General features: G+C 36.8%; 2 protein-coding genes across 6 annotated transcripts; both read right to left on the bottom strand.

Moving 5' to 3' along the window:
• Positions 1–1,111: 1,111 nt before the first annotated feature.
• On the bottom strand, positions 1,112–4,774 carry LOC109193350 (zinc finger with UFM1-specific peptidase domain protein-like). 2 transcript variants are annotated; one of them, XM_019344220.1, is made up of 8 exons: positions 4,591–4,774; positions 4,345–4,435; positions 3,166–3,920; positions 2,911–3,022; positions 2,543–2,638; positions 2,378–2,460; positions 2,057–2,150; positions 1,112–1,995 (listed from the first exon to the last, which is right to left on the bottom strand). In XM_019344220.1, coding segments are annotated over exons 1-7 (1,197 nt in total). In that variant the 5' UTR covers positions 4,650–4,774; the 3' UTR covers positions 1,112–1,995; positions 2,057–2,149. The 2 variants fall into 2 exon arrangements, with proteins under 2 accessions (XP_019199765.1, XP_019199766.1); XM_019344221.1 differs by lacking the exons at positions 1,112–1,995; positions 2,057–2,150 and having other exon boundaries at positions 2,413–2,460; positions 2,907–3,022.
• A 14,610-nt stretch (positions 4,775–19,384) lies between these two features.
• LOC109193294 (sodium/hydrogen exchanger 6-like) lies at positions 19,385–25,943 on the bottom strand. 4 transcript variants are annotated; one of them, XR_002056243.1, is made up of 12 exons: positions 25,490–25,942; positions 25,376–25,449; positions 25,167–25,226; positions 24,932–25,041; positions 22,618–22,703; positions 22,366–22,477; positions 21,973–22,035; positions 21,810–21,829; positions 21,632–21,729; positions 21,021–21,119; positions 19,678–20,056; positions 19,385–19,592 (listed from the first exon to the last, which is right to left on the bottom strand). XR_002056243.1 is itself a non-coding variant. In XM_019344161.1 (10 exons), the coding sequence occupies exons 5-10, from the start codon at positions 22,635–22,637 to the stop codon at positions 21,079–21,081; spliced, it is 354 nt and encodes a 117-aa protein (XP_019199706.1). In that variant the 5' UTR covers positions 22,638–22,703; positions 24,932–25,041; positions 25,167–25,226; positions 25,376–25,449; positions 25,490–25,942; the 3' UTR covers positions 20,732–21,078. The 4 variants fall into 4 exon arrangements, 3 of the variants coding, with proteins under 3 accessions (XP_019199704.1, XP_019199705.1, XP_019199706.1); XM_019344161.1 differs by lacking the exons at positions 19,385–19,592; positions 19,678–20,056 and having other exon boundaries at positions 20,732–21,119; XM_019344159.1 differs by lacking the exons at positions 21,021–21,119; positions 21,632–21,729; positions 21,810–21,829 and having other exon boundaries at positions 19,678–19,979; positions 22,003–22,035; positions 25,490–25,943.
• Positions 25,944–26,193: the final 250 nt, after the last annotated feature.

The following is a 26,193-nucleotide window of genomic DNA, read 5'->3' as shown; positions in this document are numbered from 1 at the left end:
TTAATAATGTATAATAAATTCCAAAACAAATAAATAATAGTACTAATATCCATAAAATATAAATCTGAATAATAATTAATTGCTAGTAAGGAATCTTCTTTTCAACTGTAGTCTTTGATCAAATCAAGACTGAGAAAAAAAAACTCTTCATTATGATGATGATCGGTGAGTTTAACAAAACAAGGTCCATTTTGTCATAAGTCAAACTATCCACCTCCTATATAATTGTTAGAAACTAGTTCTGTTATAAATATAGACACACACATAACATAATCTAATAAATAAAAAATCATATAAAAAAATTAAACAAAGTATACATTTACCATAGAATCAAATAATTAGAAAGAAAAATATAAAAATTGTAATAGGAAAAAAAAAACACATTTTAAATTGAATTAAGAATAAAATAGGAAACAAAAATAAGGCTATTTCTGAAAACTCAAAAAAAAAAAAAAAACTAATACCGAGGGGGAGGAAGGGGTGGGCTCATTCCCAAAAGAACCATATTCCCAATTTCCCGAGAACAAAATGCATTAACAAACAACGGAATAGGTCTGTCCCTAGAAATGTCATTCCATTCTAGGACATACAGCACATCAATGCAGTAACAGAAGTAATGACAGTAGAGATGAAAAGATAACTGAATGAGGAAGCAGCCTCCATGTCTCCATACACAGGCTGTAGAGCTAAAGACCCTTGATTGATTGGAATTGTTGCAACACCTTGAATCTGAAGCATCGTACCATGGATGATTTTGATTCTCCAGAATATGCTAATTGCTTGATGTTATTACTATGGCTATTATAACTACTCTGAAGCTGCCATAATTAAACCATCTTTGCTGAGTGGCTGGCTCCCCTGACAATTGAAACTCACTGCTGATAGTAAGATCCCCCTTTGAGAGCCTGAACTGGATGCTCAAATATGGAAATCTCTCTTGAACCACCTTAACAAATGTTTTCGTACTTCATCTCAACAACCCTCTCTAGCTACCTTAAACTGTCTCATATACTAAGCGAACTCATCTGCCAACCTCGATCTGTGCCCTACCTAAATCACTTCCAAATAGAAAGAAAATTAAACCACAAGTGAAGCCATCCCACCTTTCTCCTCCTTCTTGGAGCATCCTCCAATATTACTTTTTGTTTTTCTAGCATATGTAAGCACATTTTACAAAGAAACAACCTGAATGTTTACCTTTGTCGAAGTGTATGTTGCGTCTGAACTGCAAAATAAATTAGCTTTCTCTGAGACACCTGAAGAGCACATCCTTCCAAAAGACCAGACTTTCATTGAAGCAATTGCTGCATAGACGCAGGAAAGAGAGCCTCAAGCATGAGACAATCCCAACATATAATTGATTTATGCACAGGCATTTTAATTGAGAGAAGGCAAGCTAGCTTTGAGAACCACATAAGATCATCACAGATATTCTTGCACAGTACCATAGTCACTGAATTGTAGACCCTGATACCCCCATTGTTTAATCAGCAATCATATTACTTGGCAGGTGTATATAAACTAAACAAGGCATGCCATCAAAAGGGAACTTAAATATCCAATACCAAGGTTCATTAAACATCCAAGGCCAGAAGTAGCAGCACTACACAATTTCAGACTCAAAACAGAGGGTTGTAAAGTCTTTCATGTTGGTTCTGGCAAGAATCTGAGATTTTATGATATCGATGAAACAAAAGTTCTGACTGATAGAAAATACTTGATGATTACAACCTAAAACGTCATTTGCAGAGGTAGGTATAATGTATCAGGATCCAATTCAGTTGCTAAATCATATACATATCTGCTATAGGAGAATAAGAGTTTCTGAAGATGCAAGCATCCATGAATTTGTAAGCAGTTTGCCTGATGCATGTGATACTGTGCTACAGAATAGGGGAGGAAGGATCTCAACTATTCTGGTGGAGAAAAGCAGCGAACAGTCCAGAAATGGCATTTACTTAAAAGGTCAACCCACGGTATTACCAGATAGAGCAAGGGTGAGTGCGTGAGCGCACAGATATCAATACAGCTGCACAGCTTTGGTGGCTCACATTTACAAGTAATACAAATCAGAGTTTGAAGTACCATAGTTGTTATAGCCGAAGGTAAAGTTGTGGAAATAAGAAGCCACTCAACCCTGATAGCAAAACCTGAGATGTTAATCATTAACTCAAAACTGGTTAGGCTCCAATGCATAATAGATCAACAGTCCTTTGGGATTCAGCCAGTAAATGAAACATATATGGAGTAATAAAATTCCTTAACATCTAAGCAAAAGAGACAAAGTGCCTTCAAATATTTATATTCCACAATGATTTAAGCATACATATTGGACATATTGAAGCTTGAAATGAAATACAAAAGTCTAGGAACTGACTAAAATTCATGACGAATGCTTTGTAAGTTCTTCAGTTTTTCAACCTCTTCCCCAAAAGCGACTCCATGATCAATAAAACACAACTGACAAAGAAATATGTTGCAAATCAAGTGTTTAGATTAAATGAGAAGAAATCATTGGGAAGATGTAAACTATGCCTTATACCTGATATTGTGGCTTCCTCAGAGTGTGCACACCTCTTTTTATTAGCCTTTGCCATCCATCATTGTCTCTGAGAGATTTTGCCAGATCTTTGGTTCTCTGAAAGTTATGATCACAACAATTCCTGTTTAATGATAATAGCTACCAGAAACAAGAAAAGGCAACTAGATGTTCTGGAAAAAATCAAACAAAACAGAATAGTGAAAAATTAAAAATATAACCCAATTCTGCATGTTTCAATTGTAAACATTCCAAATTGAGAATTAGAGAAAACTAGATTTCCAATTATGTGGAGAAAACTAATTCACATAGCAAAGGCAATTGCAGAGTCACTTAAAAAAGTAGCACTCAACAGATATCAACATACTTACATGGCCAGGGTCTAAGATCAAAAGATTATATTGCTTTGAGCCATTTTTCTGAAGTTTCTTTTGAATCCCAACAATTGTTCTTGAGTGGCCTTGATGTTGGAAGTACAATGGCCTGAAGAATAAACCTTATAAGAGATCTCAATGGAGTGTGACATTGCAAATTTATAAAACTGAGAACACAACCATGCAATTGCACTTCTAAGTAATCAGTGAAGGGTTCCATGAGATCATGACAACATTCAAAAATACACTTACGCTTTCAGACTGACAAGGACATGTCTATTGTCAGATCTTGTACACTTAGGGTCAGAAAAGTAATTCCACACCCAATCAATGAGAACCTCCTGTCCCTTAACATTTGCATCATGTGTAAAGGATACAGGGTCAGAAACATTGTTTTTCCACTTGGACACATATTTGTCCATAGGTCCATAAACCTTCGGTGCAATTGTCTTACTACAGAAATCCACTATTCGAGCACGAAGACCAAAAGAACGGAAGAGGGTAGCACATTCTGTAGTTCCAATCCAATTTCTTTTTCCATAGATTTCTTGATCAAAGTCTTTCGACCCAGCCATATCAAAGCCTTGTTCCCAGGCAATTTCAAGCCATCTCTGGAGTGAAGGGATATCAGGTACAAACCCTGAGCCACCAAAGAGAACGTTCCTTGCTTCTTGTCTTTGTTTGAGCAAATGAGAGCTGAGCATCTGAATATTGCGCCATCCACACCCCCATCCAACATCCTCTGATGCAATGCTTTCAAAATGATCTACATAACCACACAACAGACTGACACAGTTCTTAGGTTCTAATTCCAAACAGCTTCTCAGCATGTTAATCATGCCTCCTTCAACATGGTAAAAAGATCCCTTCATCTGCAGATTGACTAAGCAGCTTATTCGTTCACCCAAGTCTCTCCCCTTAGAAGTTCGACCATCCATACGAGAACTTGAATAGCTACTCTCAGGCCTTTCCCGTGCACCAGTTTTACGGAGAGTTGCACTACTAACCTGGTTAATCATAAACAGTTCAGTTTAGACACTACTGCCAATAAAGAACTACAAGTAATAATGAAATAAGATAAAGAAAGGCCATTCCAGGAAATGGTGAGGTGAAATTATATGATTTTAAAATTATAATCTGTTAGGATCAAGCGGGTATAGCTCATAGCAAAGGCACAACTTTATTTCCTTATATATTGCCACCACATTTTTGATACCCTGGTGCTGGACTTGGTCCTTCCCACCAATTGTTGGACTTGATTAGGGTCCGCCCAACATGATCATGGCAGTCTTTACTTTGCCCTTTCCCCCAACATCCACAAAAATAAATCCTCACATTCAAACCCCTGCTCTTTGGTTATGGAATTAAAATTGCGTAGCCTACACATACATAAAATAGTATACATATATAAAATGCTTACTCGCGGAGTACCTGGGGCGAAATAGAATGAGCAAGGGCAACGTCTCGTCCCAACTCGAAATCGTTAACAACGTCTTCATCGTCGAAGTGACTGTTTGCATGTCTGAAATTCGATTTTAATTTACAGAAGATGAAAATAAAAATAATCACGCAATTAGTCAAGAGTTCAATGATCACATACAAGCAGATGAATATGAATAGATAACAGTAGAACGAATCGAAACAGGAGAAAAGCGTGGAAATGGGGGTAGGATATACCTTTCGAGTTCTACAGAAAGAACTCTCAGATGGCAGAAGGGGCAAGTCGTGATGTCCATCGAAAAGCTATGAGGTCGGTCGGCGCTTTTCCCGTCTGAGCAAACGCAGTTGAACCTTATTCCCCTGTGTCTTCCCTTTTTCCCGTCTGTTGTCTCGTAAACCAAAAATCATTGTTTGAAAGGGCAAGGAATAAGGGGTATAATAACAAATATAACCTATAAGTCTATAACTAGACTATCAAAATGGGCCGGCAGGGTGGATTCGCCAAAGCTCGTCATTTGGCGGGGACGGGCTAAAAAGTCCGTCAAAATACGGGCTTCAGGTAGGTTGGCCCGGCCCGCCCTACCTTAAGCGAGTAGTTATGCTGTGCATTCGTATGCACCATGCATGGTGTATACGGATGCAAAAACGACGTCGTTTTATTAAAAACGTGCGTCTCCCCTTATAAAAAAAAAAATTCAAGTTCGATTCCCAACAACAGCATTATGTTGTTCATTTGGAATTTTAGTTCATAGATTATGGAATTTTAGTTCATTGATTATGGAACTATAGTTCATCGATTATGGAATTGTAGTTCATCGATTCTGGAATTTTAGTTCATTCATTCTGGAATTTTTAGTTCATAGATTAGATTCTGGAATTTTAGTTCATCGATTATGGAATTATAGTTCATCGATTATGGAATTATAGTTCATCGATTTTGGAATTTTAGTTCATATGTTGTTGCTGAGAATCGAACCTGATTTTTTTTTTTTAAGGGAGACGCGCGTTTTTAATAAAACGACGTCGTTTTTGCATCCGTATGCACCATGCATGGTGCATACGGATGCACAGCATAATTTGCCGCCTTAAGCCTGTGGGTCTTGGCGGGACCCGCCAAATTTTAAAAAAATTAATTTTATATGAAAATTAAGAGAAAATTACACTTTTTGTCCTGTAACTATAGGAAGCGTGTTAATTTCGGTCCATGACTTTTAAAACTAACAATTTAGTCCTTTAACTATGTTTTTTTTAGCAGATTTGGTCCTCCCGGCCAAATCACCGGTGAATTTTCGTCGGAAAGTGTAATACATTTTAAATTAAATATAAGTGGGGGCAAAATGGTCATTTCGTCACCTCCTTCTTCATTGTAGATGCTCGCGCGACTGATTCTTCCTCAACCACGGCAACATTGGTGCTACCGAGTCAACTCGCTGCTTGAAAGTGAATGCGTGTTGTACTGAACGGTACGCATTAACGGTGCAACCGAGTGTCGGCCTCCAACGAACTCCGGAGCCTGGTGAAATATGCGAAAATTTCCATTTGTGTTGTACTATACACATTAATGGCGGCGATGTCGGCCTCCAAAGAACTTCAGTTCTCCAGCTGCCCGGACCCATACGCGTACTCGATCCCTTGACCCTCGCACAACTTACTCAGCAGGCCGCCAATCCACCCCGTCCGCCCGTAGATCAGGAACTTCAACGCCGTCTTTTCCGATGACCCATTCGCCGGAAAACCCATCGCGTATATATAAGACAGACAGAAAAGAGTAATCTTCTTCTTCAATCTTTAGAGAGAGAGAGAGAGATGAAAGAAGTGAAATATATGAAGCAGTGATGCTGGCGCAGTATTTATTGTGAGATTGGATCTGAAATCTTATAAGTAAAATTCCATGTTTTTCGGGCCAAAAATAACATTGACGGTCGAGATTTGTTTTGCCGGTAAAAATGTACTGTATTTATTCTGATAGCGATCCCCGGCGAGCAGCTATAATGAAGCAGGAGGTGACGAAATGACCATTTTGCCCCCACTTATATTTAATTTAAAATGGATTACATTTTTCCGGCGAAAATTCACCGGTGATTTGGCCGGGAGGACCAAATCTGCTAAAAAAAGCATAGTTAAAGGTCTAAATTGTTAGTTTTAAAAGTCATGGACCGAAATTAACACGCTCCCTATAGTCACAGGACCAAAAGTGTAATTTTTTCTGAAAATTAATATAAAAAGGTAATAAGTGTATGCTAAAATAATTTAGATAGTTTAAACATATTTTAATGCATTTGTAATTTTTTAAACACAATAATAACTACGGAGTAATAAATAATCAAATACATGTGTTAATCTATAAATCAATAACAAATCATATATACTAATATTAGAAATATAAAATTCAATTATTATACATTTAGCGGGCCCCCGCCGGCCCGCCAAGCCCGCCCTGCCAAAGCCTGCGAGTTAGGTGGGGGCGGGCTAAAAAGCCCGCCAAAATACAGGTTCAAAATATCAAAGCCCGCCCCGCCCTTTTCGCGGGGCGGGACGGGCTAAGCCTGTTTTGACGGCTCTACCTATAACAATAAGTAAGTAGTATTTGCCCTGTGCGATACACTGACAAAAATTTATAGGTATTGTTGTATGCTATGATACTAAGCAGAATTAATTTTATTAAAAATGTAAGTATAACTATACAATGTAATAATTAATATGAGAAAATTTCAATTTTGGTCCACTGACTATTTGAGTTGTGTTAATTGCAACACATGACTTTAAAAAATGTTAATTTGGTACCTTGACTATGCGATTTCTATCAATTTTGGTCACGCCGGCCAAGTTATCGGCGAATTGTGACCGGAAAATGTGAAGTCAACATTTGAACTGAATTAGAAGGGGCAAAATCGTCTTTTCTTGTTCCTTTGGAAAATTGAGTTATTGACCAAATTAAAACCCCTTCCCTGTTCCCGGCGGTGTTCTCGGCGTCTTGTTCATTCCAATGTCGAACCCCCATTTCCGGCGTTTTCTATGAGGCAGAGTTTGTTGGACATCGACATTTGCTTGATCGTGAACTGGGTGAAGGCGGAGAGGGAATCCATGACGGATTTGAAGATGAACTCGTCGACATTGAAGAAGAAGAACTCGTCGACATCGAAGAAGAAGAACTCGTCGATATCGAAGAAGAACATCCATTTCGCCTGAAATTTGTATCTATGAAGGCAATCGTTTACGATTAGGAATGGGTTGTGGTAGTACCCGTCGAATTGCTCTTCCTCCTTGACGTCTTGTAATGTGACATAGCCCTTCTCCATCCACGGCCGGAGAACCTCCATTACCGCCGGGTGTGCACCGCAGGCGTCGTAGATCACGGAATGTGACTTCTCGCTGAATAATCGGATGGTACGCTATCCATTATCGTATCCTCTGTGGACTCAAATTGCCGTAGAGGGGCGATCCACAGAACAAGTAGTCGTATTTGGGCGGAGATTTGAATTTGGACGATCCACAGTACAACCGTCGGTGTCGCCTCCTCCGTTGATGGCGGCGTGGATTTGGAGATTACCGCCGTTGTCGACATCGCCGACGGGAACAGGGAAGCAGTTTTAATTTTGGTCAATAACTCAATGTCCCAAATTGGAAGGAACAAGAAAAGACGATTTTGCCCCTTCTAATTTAGTTCAAATGTTGATTTCACATTTTCCGGTCACAATTCGCCGGTAATTTGGCCGGCGTGACCAAAATTGATAGAAATCGCATAGTCAAGGTACCAAATTAACATTTTTTAAAGTCAGGTGTTGCAATTAACACAACTCAAATAGTCAGTGGATCAAAATTGAAATTTTCTCTATTTAATATTTATAAAAGTTGAAATAACTAATTTAATTACATAGCTAACGTATTTAAATAAAACTTGTAAATAAAATAACAGGCAATATTTGTCGAAAATATCTACCAAAAACTTATTCTTTTGAAAAAGATTATTTATTTTATATCTAATTTCTCCTTTTTTTTTATATGTGGAGTCAAATTAATTATAGTTGTTTTTTTTTATATAAACCACAAGGTGGTCCGGGTCTCTTTCTCTATCCGTTTAATTGTGCAGGTCCGATTTGCCCTTCGGGAATCATCACTTGTGTCTTCCCCAACAAATAGAGCTCATTTGCCACTTGAGCTACCATATTAGGTTATTATTGTCTATGTTTAAATGAATATATACACAAATTATATTAAATATAAAACTTTACCAATAAATGTGAACACAATAAATGCATTCATATTGCTAATCTCATTTGGCTGGAAATTTTTGTCCCTACTTCATTTTGCTTTTATATATATATATATATATATATATATATATATATATAGTTGTATATTCAAATGAGGACAAGTATATTATAGAGGACTGTGAGGACAAATGTAGTCTGTGTCATTAGCTGGTATGTCGTGTGCATGACCGAATGTAGTCGTGTGCCACAGTTTATATGACGCGTGCTAGATTTTTTAATTTATAGAGCCTGGGTTCGAAACCCGATGTTTACATTTTTTCTTGTGTGCCATTATATATTAAGTTGTGTGCCTGGTATTAATTTGTTGTGTGCCCATAATTTGTCCTCACAGTCCTTTATATATTGTTGTCCTCATTTGAACTCAACCATATATATATATATATATATATATATATATATATATATATATATATATATATATATATATATAGAGAGAGAGAGAGAGAGAGAGAGAGAGAGAGAGAGAGAGAAATGTTTGGTTCAAGTTATGCAATTTCAATAAAACGTGAGATACCCTCTCCTTTCTTAAGTATTATTACATTCTCTTGTCTTATTGTTAATTTCGTAATTTTAATAAATCGCCTTAGTTAATTATTGTTTAAACTCTTAGTTAATTAATTTTAAATCATTTATTTCTATATTTTACCATTATCTTATTTATTTATTTTAATTTTGAAATTTATTAAAATACATAAAAATAGGTTCACGGTATTCAAGTAAAATAATCATCATAACATAAAAAAATAATAATAATAACTCTTAAGCCAAATAGATTTTTATTACATATCTCAGTTTTAAACCAAACACATAAATTTAGCATTCCAAATAATCTAACATTCCCTAAGGTAATATAACATTTCATGAACAAAACTCCCCCTAATAGTAATTAATAAAGTATGGTGAGGACAAAATTGTCAAACTAGTTTTTCATGGAAAACTTTTTTCATCGAAAACAAAATACCTAGGATGAGCTAGGAAATTGTTTTCCTCATTCTTGAGGATGAGCTAGGAAATTTTTTCCCATCCAACTAAACAACATAAAACACCATTTTCCTCCACTTAAAAAAAAAAAACATTTTCCATGAAAAATATTTCCCATCCAACCAAACACCACCTTAGGGAAAATGGTCAAATAAGCCCCTAAACTTTACCCGAAAAGTTAATTAGGTCTCTAAACTTTTAAAAAGTGCAATTACACCTTTTAAAATGTTATATTGAGGCAATGAAGTCCAAGAATCAGTAAATGACCTGCTATTACAGGTTATTTCGGTTCCGGCATCATCTCTAGTGAAAATTCGATAACTCGACCGTTGCCGATAGCCATCTACCAGAGAAGGCGACGTTGGCTGCCTTCCGCCGAAGCAAGCGACCAGTGGTCGCCTTCCATGGAGAAGGCAAACAGTTCGCCTTCTCCATGGAAGGCAACCAATTGGTCGCCATCTCCGGCGGATGGCGACTTCCATGGAGAAGGCGAACAGTTCACCTTCTCCATAGAAGGCGACCAATTGGTTGCCATCTCTGGCGGATGACGACTTCCATGGAGAAGGCGAACAGTTCACCTTCTCCACGGAAGGCAACCAACTAGTCGCCTTCTGCCGGGGAAGGTGGCCAGTTGGTTGCCTTCTGCCGGAGAAGGTGACCAACTGGTTGCTTTCTCTGGTAGATGGTGATGGTTCGGTCGTCGCCGGTCACCGGATTTTCGCTAGAAATGATGTTAGAATCGAAATGACCTGTAATAGCAGATCATTTACTAGTTCTTGGATTTTGTTTCCTCAATATAACATGTTAAAGGGCGTAATTACACTTTTTAAAAGTTTAGGGATCTAATTGACTCTTCAGGTAAAGTTTAGGGCTTATTTGATCATTTTTTCCATACTTTTTATAAACTTTTAAAGATTTTTAAGGGCTTTAAAAGTTTGGTGGTATTCAATATAAACTTTTAAAGACTCTTTAAAAGTCTACCGGTATTTGATTCATACTTTTAAAGAGTGTTTAAAAGTAATTGGTATTTAATTCAAACTTTTACAGAGTCTTTAAAAGTCCACCGATATTCAAAAACTTATTAACTCTTATATACTCCATCGAATATGATTTATGTATATTTTTCTTTCACAAATATAAATAGTTGAAATCCAACCCTCCAACCCCAAACTTTTCAACTTTCTCTATAGACTTTTTTTTTCTTTGTTATAAACTTTTTCATCTATTACTATCAAATTTTAGGATACCTTTCAAAACTCTTATAAATACTCATATAGTTTTGATTTTTGATCTTTTTTTTTCACACATATCTATAAAAAATCATAGCAAAAAATTTAGTATTGTTGCAAATAACAACTTGGTTTTGTTATGGCGCATTTTTTTTGCCTTATACTAATTGATTTGCCGTATGTATTAGACTCATCTAAGAGCAACCAGACCAATAGATTTTAGTGGGTTTTTGAAACGGTACAAAAAAATTGAATTCATTTTTTGTTGATGTGGGGTGGAGTTTTTGTGTGGATTGTACTCTTACAAGGTCTTGCGTCTCATTGTCCACCCACCACACGCGCCCGTTGGAGCGATTGAGAGTGGCCGCCAGCTCAATTGAAGGCTTTTTATGTTTTTTTTTTTATTTATTTAAAATAGGCTGGTCGTTGCTTGCAACCGCCAGCTTTTTTTTATTTTTTTTTTTTTTTAAAAAAATTTTAATTTACTTTTATTAACATTCTTTTTTTAAAATAAATTTTTAATTTAATTTTATTCAATTTTTTAATTAATTATTGTTATTAAATTTATAATTATTAATTAAATTAAAATTTCTTAATTATCAATATTATTATTATTATTAAATTTATAATTATCAATAATATTGTTATCAAATTTATAATTATAATTACAATTATAATTTTTAGAATGAATAAGTGTAGATTAGTAGCTTTATGTAGCTAAGGCTTGAGGGTAAAAATGTAAATGTAATATTTTAGGGTAAAAGAGATGGCTTAGGGATTTAAGATTAAAGGAATTTGGTTAATGAAATACTATTGGGTTTATTTGAAGTCAAGTTTGTGTCAAAATTAGTTTATCAGTTTCACAGGTTCCTCTCAGATGGACATTTTGGGTCAAAACTTTGGTAAATAAATATAATATTTAAATAGGATTTTCGAAACCACAAATAAATATATAAATATTTTATACTAAATCATTTTGGAAGAATTTAAAATATTTTATTACTCGTTGGCCAAAAACTATCATAGGAACGAAAATGAATTTTATTTTGAAACTTTATTAAATCAAAATTTGGAGAAACATTTTGGGTTGTCACAGGGGTACTTAGCACGTATGCCACGTTCAGAGCCGCAAGGAGGAACTTCATATTCTTCTGCCACCTACGAAAGTGCACGCCTTCAAACTACTCCAACTTTGGGAAGTTGGTTGCAAAGTCAAGAAACCTAGAACTCATCCTTCCTTAGAAACAAACTTTAAAGCTTATAGATTGTTTGATAAAATGGATATGTGGAGTGGCTGATATGAGGGAAGTGAGGAAACGAGATCTTAATCACTATCTTATAAGCTTTAAATCTCAAGGTTCAAGGTTTAATCTTATGAGATACAAGAAGATAAATGAAATTCTTTAGTTGCTTTGATGAGAATATATTTTTTGTGTATTGATCAAGAGCAGCGGATACAAAGTATATAAAGATACGAAATAGAGATCTAGTCTAATACTACTAATATAGTAGAGATCTAGTCTAATACTACTAGTAGAGTCCTAATACTCCCCCTCAAGCACAAGGTTGGTCAGCCAAAACATTGAGCTTGCAACAGAGTAAATTAAAACGCACAGACGAAAGAGACTTAGTAAAAATATCCGCTATCTGATCTTTGGTAGAAATAAAATTGACTTGTAATTCCTTCTTTGCGACTTTATCACGAACAAAGTGGTAGTCGATCTCAATGTGCTTGGTGCGAGCATGAAACACCGGATTAGTACACAGATAAGTAGCTCCCAGATTGTCACACCAGAGTTTGGGCACAGAAGGTGGCGCAAACCCGATTTCCTTCATCAGAGAGACGAGCCAAGTAACATCTGCAGAGACATCAGTCAGTCCTTTGTATTCAGCCTCAATTGACGAACGAGCCACAGTACGCTGTTTTCGAAAAACCTATGAGACAAGATTGGTCCCCAAAAACACAGCAAAACCACTAGTAGATTTGCGATCATCAAGATTGCCAGCCCAATCCGAATCAGAATATGCATGAATATCCAGAGAAAGAGAAGAAGCAATCTTAAGACCAAGATGTAATGTCCCATTTACATACCGTAACACCCTCTTGAGAGCCGCCCAGTCCGCAGAAGAGGGAGAGTGCATGTGCTGACACAAACGATTAACTAAATAGGAAAGATCAGGCCGAGTTATCGTAGGATATTGCAGAGCACCTGCAAAGCTGCGATACTGAGTGGGATCAGCGTATGGTACCACAACATCAGTCTCGGCCTTCGTGGTTGAAACCGGAGTGGCCACGGGCTTGCAATCAACCATACCTGCTCGTTTTAGAATATCCTTCATGTACTGTTATTGAGACAGAAGCATGCCATCAGACAACGGAATGGTCTCAATACCCAGAAAAAACGAGGGCACACCCATATCACGAATTTTAAACTCAAGAGCCAACTTGTCAATAAGAGCAGTCACATGAGCCAAATCAAAACCCATAACCAAAATATCATCCACATAAACCAGAAAATATAGACGAGTATTGCCATGTGAATATATAAATAAAGAGACATCCGTCTTGGAAGGTGAGAAACCAACAGAAATTAGAAAATCATGCAAACGAGTGAACCAAACACGGGGAGCTTGATTAAGCCCATATAAAGAACGTTGAAGGAGACAAACGTGCCCGGGCATCGTTTTGTCTTCATAGCCAGGGGGTTGGCGCATATAAACCGTCTCAGCGAGATTGCCATTTAGGAAAGCATTGTGTATGTCCAGCTGTCGAATAGTCCATCCACGAGAAATAGCTAAGGATAAAAGAAAACGTATCGTAGTCGGTTTAACCACGGGACTAAAGGTCTCAAAGAAATCCTCACCAGCAACCTGATTGAATCCCTTGGCAACCAAACGAGCCTTTTAACGCTCAATCGAACCATCAGCTTTCCTCTTGGTTTTAAACACCCACTTACAACCAACCACATTCATACCTGATTTAAAAGGAACAAGCCCCGCCATGTATTGTTTTGCACCAAGGCATTAAATTCCAAATCCATTGCATCCCGCCATTCGGGAAATTTGACCGCTTGAGTAAAACATGTAGGCTCAGTAGTGACGTCAGTAGATAGAGTAACATGGTCATGCAGTCCCGAGCTCCGCGTGTTCATCATATGAGACCGAACGGGTGAGGGCGCGGGACGGGACCGACCACGGGGTCATCCCCTCAACCGAGCAGGTGGCTGGTCCGTGACTGTCCGCTCGGCATAAACGGGCTGCTGGCGGTGTGGCTCGGGTCTGGTTATGGGCATGGCAGGAGGATCAAAGGCCGAGACAGCACTCGGCTCACCAGGAGGCACAACCGGCGCAGCACCCCATGGCTCCGGGCGTGGTGCGGGTACCTGTGAATCAACAGAAGCAACAAAAGGAAAGACAGTCTCATCGAATCGCACATGGCGATAGATAAAAACCTTGTTAGTGTTAGTGTTTAAACAACGATAGCCACAAAAAGACGGAGGATATATCCTAGAAAGACACAAGGAGACGACCGAAACTGCAGTTTTTTGCGATTATAGGGCCGCAGGTTAGGAAAACACAGACACCCAAAAACCCGTAAGCATGAGTAAGAGGGCGGAGACCGATGCAAGAGGTAGTGAGGAGACTTATCAAACAAGACACGAGTGGGCATTTTATTGATAAGATACACAGCAGTTTCGAAGGCATAATCCCAGAAACGAGACGGAACAGAGGATTGGGCCATTAACGCCAGTCCCGTTTCGACAACATGGCGATGCTTGCGTTCTACTCTGCCATTTTGTTCATGAGTATACGCACAGGACTACTTGTGTCGAATACCCAATGACGCGAGAGTCGAACCAAGCTTTTTGTATTCTCCCCCTAAATCAGACTGAAAAGACAGAATTTTACGAGAGAAGGAACGTTCAACAAGTGACCGAAACTTATCAAATATCGCATATAAATCAGACTTAGCTCGCATAGGATAATACATCACGTAACGAGTGTAATCATCCATAAATAATACAAAATATTTAAAGCCATTTGCATAAAGTATCGGCGCAGGGCCCCAAATATCTAAATATATTAATTTTAAAGGATGCGAACTAGTACATTCAACACGCGATAAAGGAAAACGAGACGACTTGCCTAATTGACAAGAGGAACAAATATTGGGTAGATCACTGGAATTAAACGAACTAAGACTAGAAGAGGCTAACACTTGACGCAGGACCCGAGAGTGTGGATGCCCAAGCCGCATATGCCAAACGAAAGAGGACCGTGTAGCAACGAAAGCAACGGGAGCCAGACGCGAGGCAGGACATGCATATAAACCCCCGAACGCATGCCCCTTAAAAAGAAACACGAAGGGTGAAATTAAAAAAAAAAAACATTATTTTCTTTAGCAAAACGCTGAACAGATAATAACGAAGAAGATAAACCAGGAACATGCAAAACATCAGACATACAAAACGACCTAGAATTAGTGGCTAACGAAGTAGAACCAACAGTAACAATAGGCAAACCTGTACCATTGCCGAACCGAAGTGTCTCCGGACCATCATATGTTGTAGAGGATGTTAATAAGGTGGGATCAGGGGTAGCATGATTTGTAGCACCAGTGTCGGGGAACCACTGATGAGAGTCGTCCACAGGACGATCCACACCAGAAACGACAACATTCACCTGAGGATTTGGATCAGGAGTGAAACGACGCCAACACGCCGTAGCTATATGCCCTTGCTTGTTGCAAATCTGACACCGAGGGCCTGAGTTGGACCGCCTTCGGCCACGACCACCGCGCCCCCTGCCGCGGCCGCCACCACCTCAGTTTTGCAGACTGCCACCGCGGCCGCCGTGACCTCCACGGCTTACGACCAAGGCTGTCGGTGCGCCGAGAGCCGCACCGTCGTCCGAACAGATCCACTCCTGCGAAACAAGAAAATCCGCAACCTCCGGGAGGGGAACAGGCGCACCACGGGCTAGGGTTTCCACCAACGGTCGGAACTCCGGGCGTAAACCGCGAAACACATATAAATTCTGATCATCCAACTCAACATGACGACCAGCGATGGCCAATTTATCAATCAACATTTGGGCACGACCAAGGTAATAAGATATTGAGGAATCACCTTGACGGAGCCCCTGAAGTTCGCCGAGTAGTCGGAGTGCACGAGAGCGGGTAGACGAACCTAGGGTTTGTTCGATTACCTGCAAAAGCTGCCGAGAGGTGCCCTTGCCGACGGCGAAACGAAGAGTCTCCTCGGACAAAGAGGAGATGAGCATGGAGAGGATGGCCTTGTCTTGCCGACACCAAGCGAGCTGCCGGGCGGGGAGATTGGAAACCCGCCACCGGGGCGCTGTCCGCGATCGACGTTAGGGCTGGCGATGCCGTCGGAAAGGGTGTTGTACCATCAACAAACCCTAGAAGCCCTTGGCCTTTAAGAAACGGAAGCATCTGAGTTCGCCAGAATAGATAATTTCGGGAGGTCAACTTTAAAGAAATGAAGTGATGAGCCGATGACAGCCTACCACTCGCAGGCATCGTAGGAATCTCGGTAATGGTCCGTTCAGAAAAACCAAGAACAGAGCCGTCATTAAGGGTCCGTTTGGAAAACAGGAAAATGACTTCTGGAAAATGAGTCATTTTCCAGAAGTCATTTTCTTTTCCTGTGTTTGGCTGAACAATGGAAAACTGTCTTTTGGTGTTTGGTTCATTTTCCAGAAAATGATGAAAAACTGTCTTTTGGTGTTTGGTTCATTTTCCAGAAAATGAACATAATGGTATACTTAAACATTTTAATTGTTATATACCGAAAAATATATTTTTATTGTTTTTTGTATAATATAACAATTTTTATTTCAAATTCCATGCTACATAAATTTTGGTTGTATTTAATTCGAATGTCTTTGCTCTCAATCTATCTTTCTAGTATTAAAACTATATTGTCATAATATGGCAATTTGAAACCACAATTACATGTTAGAAACAACATAAAGGAATCAACAAAATCAAGTCTTGAAAATTAAAGTCCACAAAGTCTTAGGATCCAATATAATCAAGTATTAAAGATCCAACATAACCAACCAACTACAAAGCATACATAAAAATAAGTCTTAAATATTACAATCCAAGTCTTAACATCCATGTTAACCAACAAAAAAGGCATAGATAATTTAATCCGATCCGAAGAAGAAATAAATTTCTCAATCAATTTCCTCTTCAAACTTGCATTCTTCGCCTTGAAAATCCTCGCCTGGACCTCATTTGTCGTCAAGTATTCAAATGCCTTACATAGGTCATCCTCATGAAAGCCATCACCTATGCTCATCACATCCGCAAACAACTGATTTTCATCAATGCCAGTATTCAAAGATTTAATTGCCGTGGCAATGCTACCAAGTTGTTTAGCAATTTCATCCACCTTCAAGTCAAGTGACTTTCGCTTACGACCGGATCTTTGAGACAACGCAGTTGATGCAGATGTTCTTCCCCTACTTTCTTCATCATTTCCTTCAGGCAGGGTTTCATCATTGTTATCCGGCAACATCTCATCATGAGGGCCATCTAAAGTAACATCTGCAAAAGATTTTGCAAAGCGTCCTATGGCACAATCTCTGCCAGCGACAATGGACATCTCATCGTAGTAGTCAATCTTCCTGTTCAACAATGTTTCATACTTGGGAGTTGCCTATAAATAAATAATAAACATGAGATATTTTCTAATAAAAAACATTAGATTTATGCAATAGTCAAATTATGATAATAAAATATTACTGTGATAAGCTCAATATACGGGGCTTCATCACATGTAATCATTTTCAAATTATCATCCCATCCAAGACCACTCATGCCCTTCAGCTTGCATATCATCATCCATGTGTTCTTCACTATTTTAAAGTGATTCTCAACATGTTTGACTTCACATGCAACATTAAATTGTTCAGATATGGTAGAAGCAACACGATTGAATGAAGATGTTCTAAAATTGTTAGTTGGATTATTGGGATTCCTAGCCTCTTCAGATAATATCTTTAAAAATACGCCCTCCATTGGCTCTATCCACCAAAATTGTCTAGAAGTGGCAATTCCCTTTCCCTTATTCATGTTTCTATAATAACATAAAAACAATAACAACCAACGTCAACCAATGAAACATAATATCCATTAATAAAGCATACTCAAGTCCATATAATAATATCCAATAACAAAGCATAATCAAGTACACAACAATAAGAAATGTTCAACAACTAATAATATCCAATAACAAAGCATACTCAAATATATGAAACTAGACACTAGTTCCTAATAATAAATTCATTCCACATTTGTTCTGCGATCTCATCTCTCTTTGCATTCCATTGTCTAACTTCTTGTCTTTTTTTTCTGTTTGCGTATGAGATAAGGGCAACAAGTTATCGTCATCAACATCAACTGTTGCTTGATTAAGCTCATCATTAGGATCAACTCCCATAATATGGTTATGAATTATACAACAAGCTAAAACTATATCCACTTGTGTCTGGTAATTCCAAAAAGGTTCAGCATCTAACACTAGTACATAATTGCAGATAGGCAACCATTGTAAAAGACAATAGGCAACCATTGTACAATGGTTGCCTATGGGACGCTCGCGGAAAGGCATTGACTTTACGCGACCATTGTGAAATGGTCGCGCATTGTCAGTAATACGCGACCACTCTTGACCAAGAATGGTCGCGTATTGTTTTTTTATTTTTTTTTACAAAAGTTTTACGCGACCATTCTTAGATAGAAACGGTCGCGTATTGTTGATTTAAAAAATAAAAAAATAAAAAATAATTTTAAAACTATATTTATTTTACACCATGTACAATTACATATTTACAATTCTAAATTAAAAATAATTGAAAGCTACAAAAGAAAATATTATATTTTAGTTTCCACAAAAGAGCTATTCAAAACAGAAGTAAAGGAAAAAAGATGTAAAAATTGATTGCATATCATGTTGCACACCTCTGTATTTCTAGATTGAATATATACACATCTCCAAAGCAATTGATAGCAGCCATATAGCAATGTAAAAATAATACTCCAAATATAAAGTTATGAGTTATATTAATAAAACATTGCTAATAATTAGTGTGCCAAAATTCATTCAATCTTCAGGATAACAAAACCATAAAGCAAAAGCTGACAACAATAATAAATGAGCATCCTTAGTTCTATGTTTGAAGGGCTTTAAAAGCCATCCAATGTAAAGTTGAAACTTACTAAGGCTCAGAATCTACTTGATCGTCTTCTTTGGCCTCAAAAAATAATAAAGTATTAAGAACAAGGGGAGTTTTGTAGGTGCATAGCCATAAATAGAACACTTAATAATTAAACAATATTACCACAACAAACTTTATGTTAGAGACAATATAAATACTTGGATGACAAGTGCCTGCTCTAAACTTAAAGTAATCACTTCTACATTATGCCATTATGGAACAAAAACCAATCATAAACAAAAACCACATGTTTCAACAATGTAAACAAGGTATTACTAAAACAGCCAAAAGCTCACCCAAAGCCAGGTTTATCACCAACACTCATTGCAGACAACTTGGTTGTTAGCTCATCAGACACATATGCAAGTGCTTTTTCCAAATCCTTGTCATTGCAGGCATCATAGTAACAGCCGCGGGTAATAGAATCTACGACAATGTCCCTCCAAACCATACCACTATTGATCAAGGTCGCACCGTTACCCAAAACCCAAATTAAAGGCAGTATCTGCAAAACACCAACAAAAATGGACAATAATAATGCATACTTAACAGTATAACACACTGATTTTACTTGCATTGTAACACAGTACCTAGCCTGAGTCAGGGCGACATTTGTGCGCTGGAAGTTGGACAATAACCCCACTGCTCCTCTTCCATTAGATCGAACCGTTGATATGATGATCACGTCTTCTTCTCCGCCTTGAAACCCATCTACAGATCGTACATTCACCGAGAAGTCACTCTCCACATCTGTGCTGTATTTCTTGCCAAGTTTTTGTTTGATGGCAAAGACCTGAGCTTTGTATGGTGATATGCAGCCAAGACGAACTCTTTTGTGGATGAGGATTTGTAAATCTTGGGGCCCTTTTTGGGATAAGAATAACTTTTGTTTCTTAAGTTCCTTTTCAGTTAGTTTGAACCCCTTTTCTTGTCGTCTAATATAGCTCCACCTTGCTACTGATACTCTTTCTGTGACAAAAAAGAGTAAAAAAGTAAAAGTAATCAACTAAAATAACTTGAAAATGTTTTGTTTGCTTTTTAATTGGTTTTTTGGTTTGTTCAGAAATATACTAAGAACATAAAGAAATGTACTTTTATAGTTAGTCTATAAAGGAACGGGTCAGCTGGTAGAGAATAGATTAGATGTCATGGGAGCACAGGATGGAGTATATGGGTACCAGGATGGGTGGAGTGGGTGAAGAACACTAAGGTATGGAGGGGTGATTACTGAAGATTAGATAAAACTTAAAAGTCAAAGTTATGTGTATATCTGGGGTAGAATCAAAGATGTTGTGGAAGGATATGTAGTAGTCAGAGGAAGCAGTGGTGTACTTCAACATAAGTGTGGATGGTTGGGTGGGATGAAACTGAGATGGATATGGAGTTGGCTAAAAGAAATAAGGTGGGGGTGGGGGGTTGGGTGAAAGTTAGGGGGTGTGCAGTTAGAAAAGAGAGGAGCTGGTGGATTAGGTTGGAGTTAAGTGCAGTGGGATTAAGGTGCCATGAGAGCACAGGGTGGGGAGCAATATGGATACTGGGATCAGTGGGGTAGAGAGGAGGTACATGGATAATGGGTTCATTGGTTAATATACTTATATGTATAAGTTGAAAACAAAAACAGGAAAACAACTCTATTTTTTTTAATTTTTGGAAACATGCAAATGTTTTTAAAAATAAAAATAAAAAACAAGAACATTACTTAACAGTGTTTGAGTTGCTACTTCACTGAACAACTCCTTTGTTTTGTAGTCAAAGAAAAGAAAAAACAAAATATATTTTAGTTATGTTTAAGGGCTTGCAAGGAACAATTGTCCCAGTGTGTAATTTGTACTACTAACTCATCCTTAGCACAACAAAGTTTCCTCTTTCTAAATCTAAATGATAATGAGGAGAAGGATAGGGCATTTAGGATCCATCATCTTTTATCTCTTACCTCTGTTATCTACACAAAATTAGCTGTAAGTTTGTATCTAAAAAGAACAACCGTTAAGTCAAAAGGATATCAAAGCTGAAATGAATCCAACACCAACACCTGCAGCATCAGGATTATGCAGTTAGAAGACACAGAATAAAAGGCTTTCCTTTTGAAACTTTATTAGAAATACTCGAGTTTAGATAGTCAATTGCAACAGGACTATCAAAATAACATTGCAGATAGAATAGTAGTCTTGTCTCATCAACAAAGTGCACACATTTTAATATAGTTGTTATGCCCCTATATACATGAAAGCACAGACATAAGGCATCCATTCTAACCCAAATTTATGGAGTAATTTTGAATATCTGAAGATACAAAATATTTGAGCAGGTGTTTTAAATATATATATATATATATATATATATATATATATATATATATATTGAGCAGGTAATGCCGTAATGCTCCTAATATTACATCAATTTTCTTTCTATATTACGGAGTAATAAATTTGGATCCTGTCACCCCCCTTTACTTAAAATATAAGTCCTTTGATAGGGAGAAAAGAACCTGTTAAAGTCCTTTTCATGTCACTAAGAGAGTATGCAAAACTTGTCAAGACTAACCTGCTGACATTGATCCAAAAAATGTCTCTATAAATCGGACAGTGATCATAAAAAAGTTCTGTCCAGACGAGGTATTGCTTCTCACTAATGACATTGTCCTACAAAACAATAAAGTTTCCAAGACTTCATTGAATATCCACCATTAGTCTAATTAGAAAAGCATTTCAACTAAACTGACCTGTATAGAGAAATTGCCATCTTCCAATTGTGCAACACAAAAAGATTTTTAAAAAAAAAAAAGAAGAAGAAGCTAATTAGCAAAGAGAATTACCAAACTCCTCAAGGAACCTATTGTATAACTAAAACTAGAACATAATAGAAGAAAGAAACAACGAACTTACTGCATCATTTAAAACAGATTCACCAAACACCAATGCGTAAAGGTTGACATCTGTGCCAAGCTCCTGCAATATTTAAAGAAAGATAAATTACTCAAGATATAAAAAAACAATATAATAATTAAAGAAGAAGAAGTTAAAACTCAATGGGTCAAATGGTTAACTTGATCGCAGGAAATTAGTTATATAAGGTGACAAGTGATATAATTATTAATCACAAACCACTACCATTTTCTTTTCTTCTTTTGTCACATGACTGCATACATGTAATCAATATCTATATCTATCTATCTACACACACCCAAAGAAATAGATCCTAAGGCTCATTAACCCCAGACAATCATATCAGAAGGACTACATTACAGAAATTATCAATGAACGAGTGTAGAGCGTAACCTGAAATATGGACAGAACAGTGACAGGATCGGTTGCTGATATAAGGGACCCAAACTTCAGACACTCAAGAAAAGGAAGTTTGTATATGAGTAAAATCACTCCGCCAATGTAACTGCAGCCAAGTTCATTAAAAATAAACAAATTTCATTTTTAGAAAAAGAAAGGAAATGGAACAAGAATGAACATAGAAATGTCAAATAATTCCAAAATGATGGTGGAAATTCAAAACAAAAATATCAGTGTTGTACTTACACCAAGACACCTGTAACCATTGAAGCAATAAATGTTCCGAATATGGCAAATGTCACAATTGCTCCAAAGTTTGAAAAGAACGGTTTCTGAAAATTGCATATATGTGAGATAATACAGTCACATCTTATATTATAAAAATAAAATTAAAAGGCTCCATTTAAAGTACACTGACAAGTACAATTTGTAAAAACTTACAGGAGCCAAACTGAATCCTGACTGAGTAGCACCGAAAGTCAGGGAAACAACCTTTGCTAATCATTTTATCATTTAGAAAAAGAAACCAGAAAATATAAGGCTACTGCACAAACTAAATTCTCAATGAGGATATAATATGATAGGAGGCAACAAAAAGAGGAAGAAAAATTCCTCGTGAAAGTTAAACCATACCCTGTCATGACAAAGATAATACAAAGACACGGGTACAGTAGAGTTTCATTGATTAATTAACATTGTGCTATATTGCGCATTATTATAAGAGAAAATTGCATCTTTGGTCCCTGAGTTATACTCAAGTTCCGACTCAGTCCCTGAGTTATGACCGTATGCATTTTTAGTCCATCAGTTATGAACGAAGTGGCGCATTTAGTCCCCGACCGTTAAAATTGATGGAAAAATTAAAAAATATTTAAAATTTGAGGGTTAAAGTAGAAAATTAAAACATTTTATTCTCCTTCTTATATCAAAACAACTTTCACAACATTATTTTTCACTTCTTAGCCTCTTATTTCAAGATTGTTCAGTTCTAAAAACATTTCAATAACTTTAGTATGACTTGTTAGGAACCTGACACTTGTATAACAAACTTAAGACTTAGCACAAACAAAGAAACATTTGATCATTGTCTCCAGACGTGTAAAACACACTATCCTATCAACTTTCAATTTTCAATTTTCTTTACTAAGCAACAAAATTATCAAACCAGAACTTTTGAGATACAAAATGATGTCAAATTTTTCAAGTTGCTTTTATGAGAAATTCACCAACGGAATAACTTGAGATTTTTAGTATGTAAAATTTTTCATATGCAGTAGTTTAGTCAATAATCGTTTTTAGAAGTTACAAAAGTTTTTTAAATTTTCATAACTGAGTCTTAGGTTCCTCATTCATTACTCTGGTTTTAATAAAACAGAGGAGGTGATATATATATATATATATATATATATATATATATATATATATATATATATATATATATATATATATAGAGGGATGCACTCAGGTGTGAATAAGTGCCCAAGAAGGAATATGCGAACGAATCAGCACGCGACACGTGTCCAGATCTAATAACTTAAAAAAACACAGTGGCATTTTCGTAAATAATTGGACATCGAAGTGCAAGTAAAATCACTTACAAATGCACCTACTTTCACCTATAAGTGCATGTAATTTTGCCTTGTTAGCATTTCGAGGTGAAAATTATATATATATATATATATATATATATATATATATATATATATATATAATTTTCATATATTGTCAGGATATACGATTCTTTAAGTTAATGTAGTGCTTACGAAAGAATTTTACGTACTAAAAATCTCAAGTTACTCCCTTGGTGAATTTGTCTTAAAAATAACCTGAGAAATTTTATATCTTCTTGTATTTCAAAAGTTACGGTTTGATTACCATTATGTTTAGTATTATGGGAAATCAAAAACTTTTAGGATGATGTGTTTAACATGGTTGAAGACAATGATCAAATGTTATCTTGTTTGTACTGAGTCACAGGTTCCTTATACGGGACTCAGGTTACTAACAAGTCATACGAAAATTATTGAATTGCTTTTGGAATTGAAGAAACTTGAAATAGAATATTATAAAGTTGAAAATAATGTTGCAAAAGTGGTTTCAATATAAGAAAGCGAATAAAATGTGAATTTTTTACTTTACCCCTAAAATTTTAAATATTTTTTAATTTTTTCACCAATTTTAATGTTCGGGGGCCAAATGCGCCACTTAGCTCATAACTGAAGGACTAAAAATGGATACGGTCATAACTCAGGGACTGAGTCGTCACTACCATTATAACTCAGGGACCAAACTCGCCATTTTCCCTTATTATAATTAAGAGAATATCTCCATTTTGAACAACTCTCATGCCAATTTTATTCTCTATTTTAGTAGCTTGCAACCCTGGAGCATCTTTCTTTACTATGGATCTGCAGCAAACAATGAATTGAGGATGCATATATATGTGAGAACCAAATTAAAGTAATTGAAGATGGATGAACATATAGGATCTGATCTGATGTAGTATAAAAGCTAGATTGCTCAGATGATCGATCTATCTGTGGTCTACTACTATACTTACGCATTGATCTTTTTAGTAGTGGTGTTTCTAGCAAAAATAATGAGTATATTTGCAAAAGTGCTGTTTCCAATCCAACACTTTTGGCCTTCAAGGATCCAACCTCCTTCAACCTGCACAGTTCAAGCCAGATATATACATGAAAGATGATGATCTGATGATGAACATAAATCATATATATCAAACAAGAGTATATTATATATATGGTAGGCTCGAAATTACTATAATATATGCAGACCTTCTTTGCGGTTGTTCTCAAAGCACTTGCATCACTTCCGTAGTCCGGTTCTGTCAGACCCTAATTAATAAAGTACAGTACAGAGATTGCACGCAGATGATAATGAAGTTAATAATTACAAATTAAATTAAATGGTTAGATGTGAATATATATATATATATATGCATATATGCGGAGGAGTACAGTAGATTAAACTTAATTATTCTTACCAAACAACCCACACTTTGAAGTTTGGCCATGGATGGCAAATACTTCTGCCTTTGAATCTCAGATCCACATACTCCTATAATTATTTTTATTATTGAGTTATTATGAACACGCACAAGGTGAGAGTGGGCTTGGTCGCCGCCAACGGCGTGGTGGCGGTGGTCGCCGGGCGAGAGCAGCGGCGTTCGGAACGGAGTAGATCGGCGAGACGGCGAGAGTATGAGATCGATGGAGTATGTGGTTTGAGAGGTAATTTCGATCTGATATGGGCACTGTAGATCTAGGGTTAATCTTAGGCAACCATTTCTATTAGGAATGGTTGGCTGTTATAAAACAAGTTCTATTTTAAGGTAACCATTTCTATTAGAAATGGTTGCCTATTATATATCAATTTTTTTTAAATAAATACAAAATACAATGGACAACCATTACAGTTAACAATGGTGGCGGATTATTGATCACTTATTTACAAAATTGCCACTGCGAATTTTTGGGCTAAGATTAGGCAACCATTCTTTCAACAATGGTGGTCTATGATCAATCTTCTATGTTCAATTTTGTACTAGTGTAACACACGGAACCGTTTCTTCAAAATTCCAAACACTCTCTCAATAGATGTACGTAAGGACGAATGACGAAGATTGAAAAGTTCTTTCTTATTCTCAGGACGATGAGCACTAAACTCTTTCAAATGGTATCTAACACCATGGTATGGAGTAAGTATCCCATTCCGTATGCCATATCCAGCATCACCAAGATAATATTTCCCTACAAGTTTACATAATTTGATTACTTATATGCAATAACAAACAACACAATG

The sequence above is a fragment of the Ipomoea nil genome, unplaced genomic scaffold (assembly GCF_001879475.1).
Source record: "Ipomoea nil cultivar Tokyo-kokei standard unplaced genomic scaffold, Asagao_1.1 scaffold1868, whole genome shotgun sequence".
In the NCBI taxonomy this organism is placed as follows: domain Eukaryota; kingdom Viridiplantae; phylum Streptophyta; class Magnoliopsida; order Solanales; family Convolvulaceae; genus Ipomoea; species Ipomoea nil.
The sequence above is the reverse complement of the archived record's forward strand: the minus strand, read 5'-3'. Positions and strand labels throughout refer to the sequence as shown.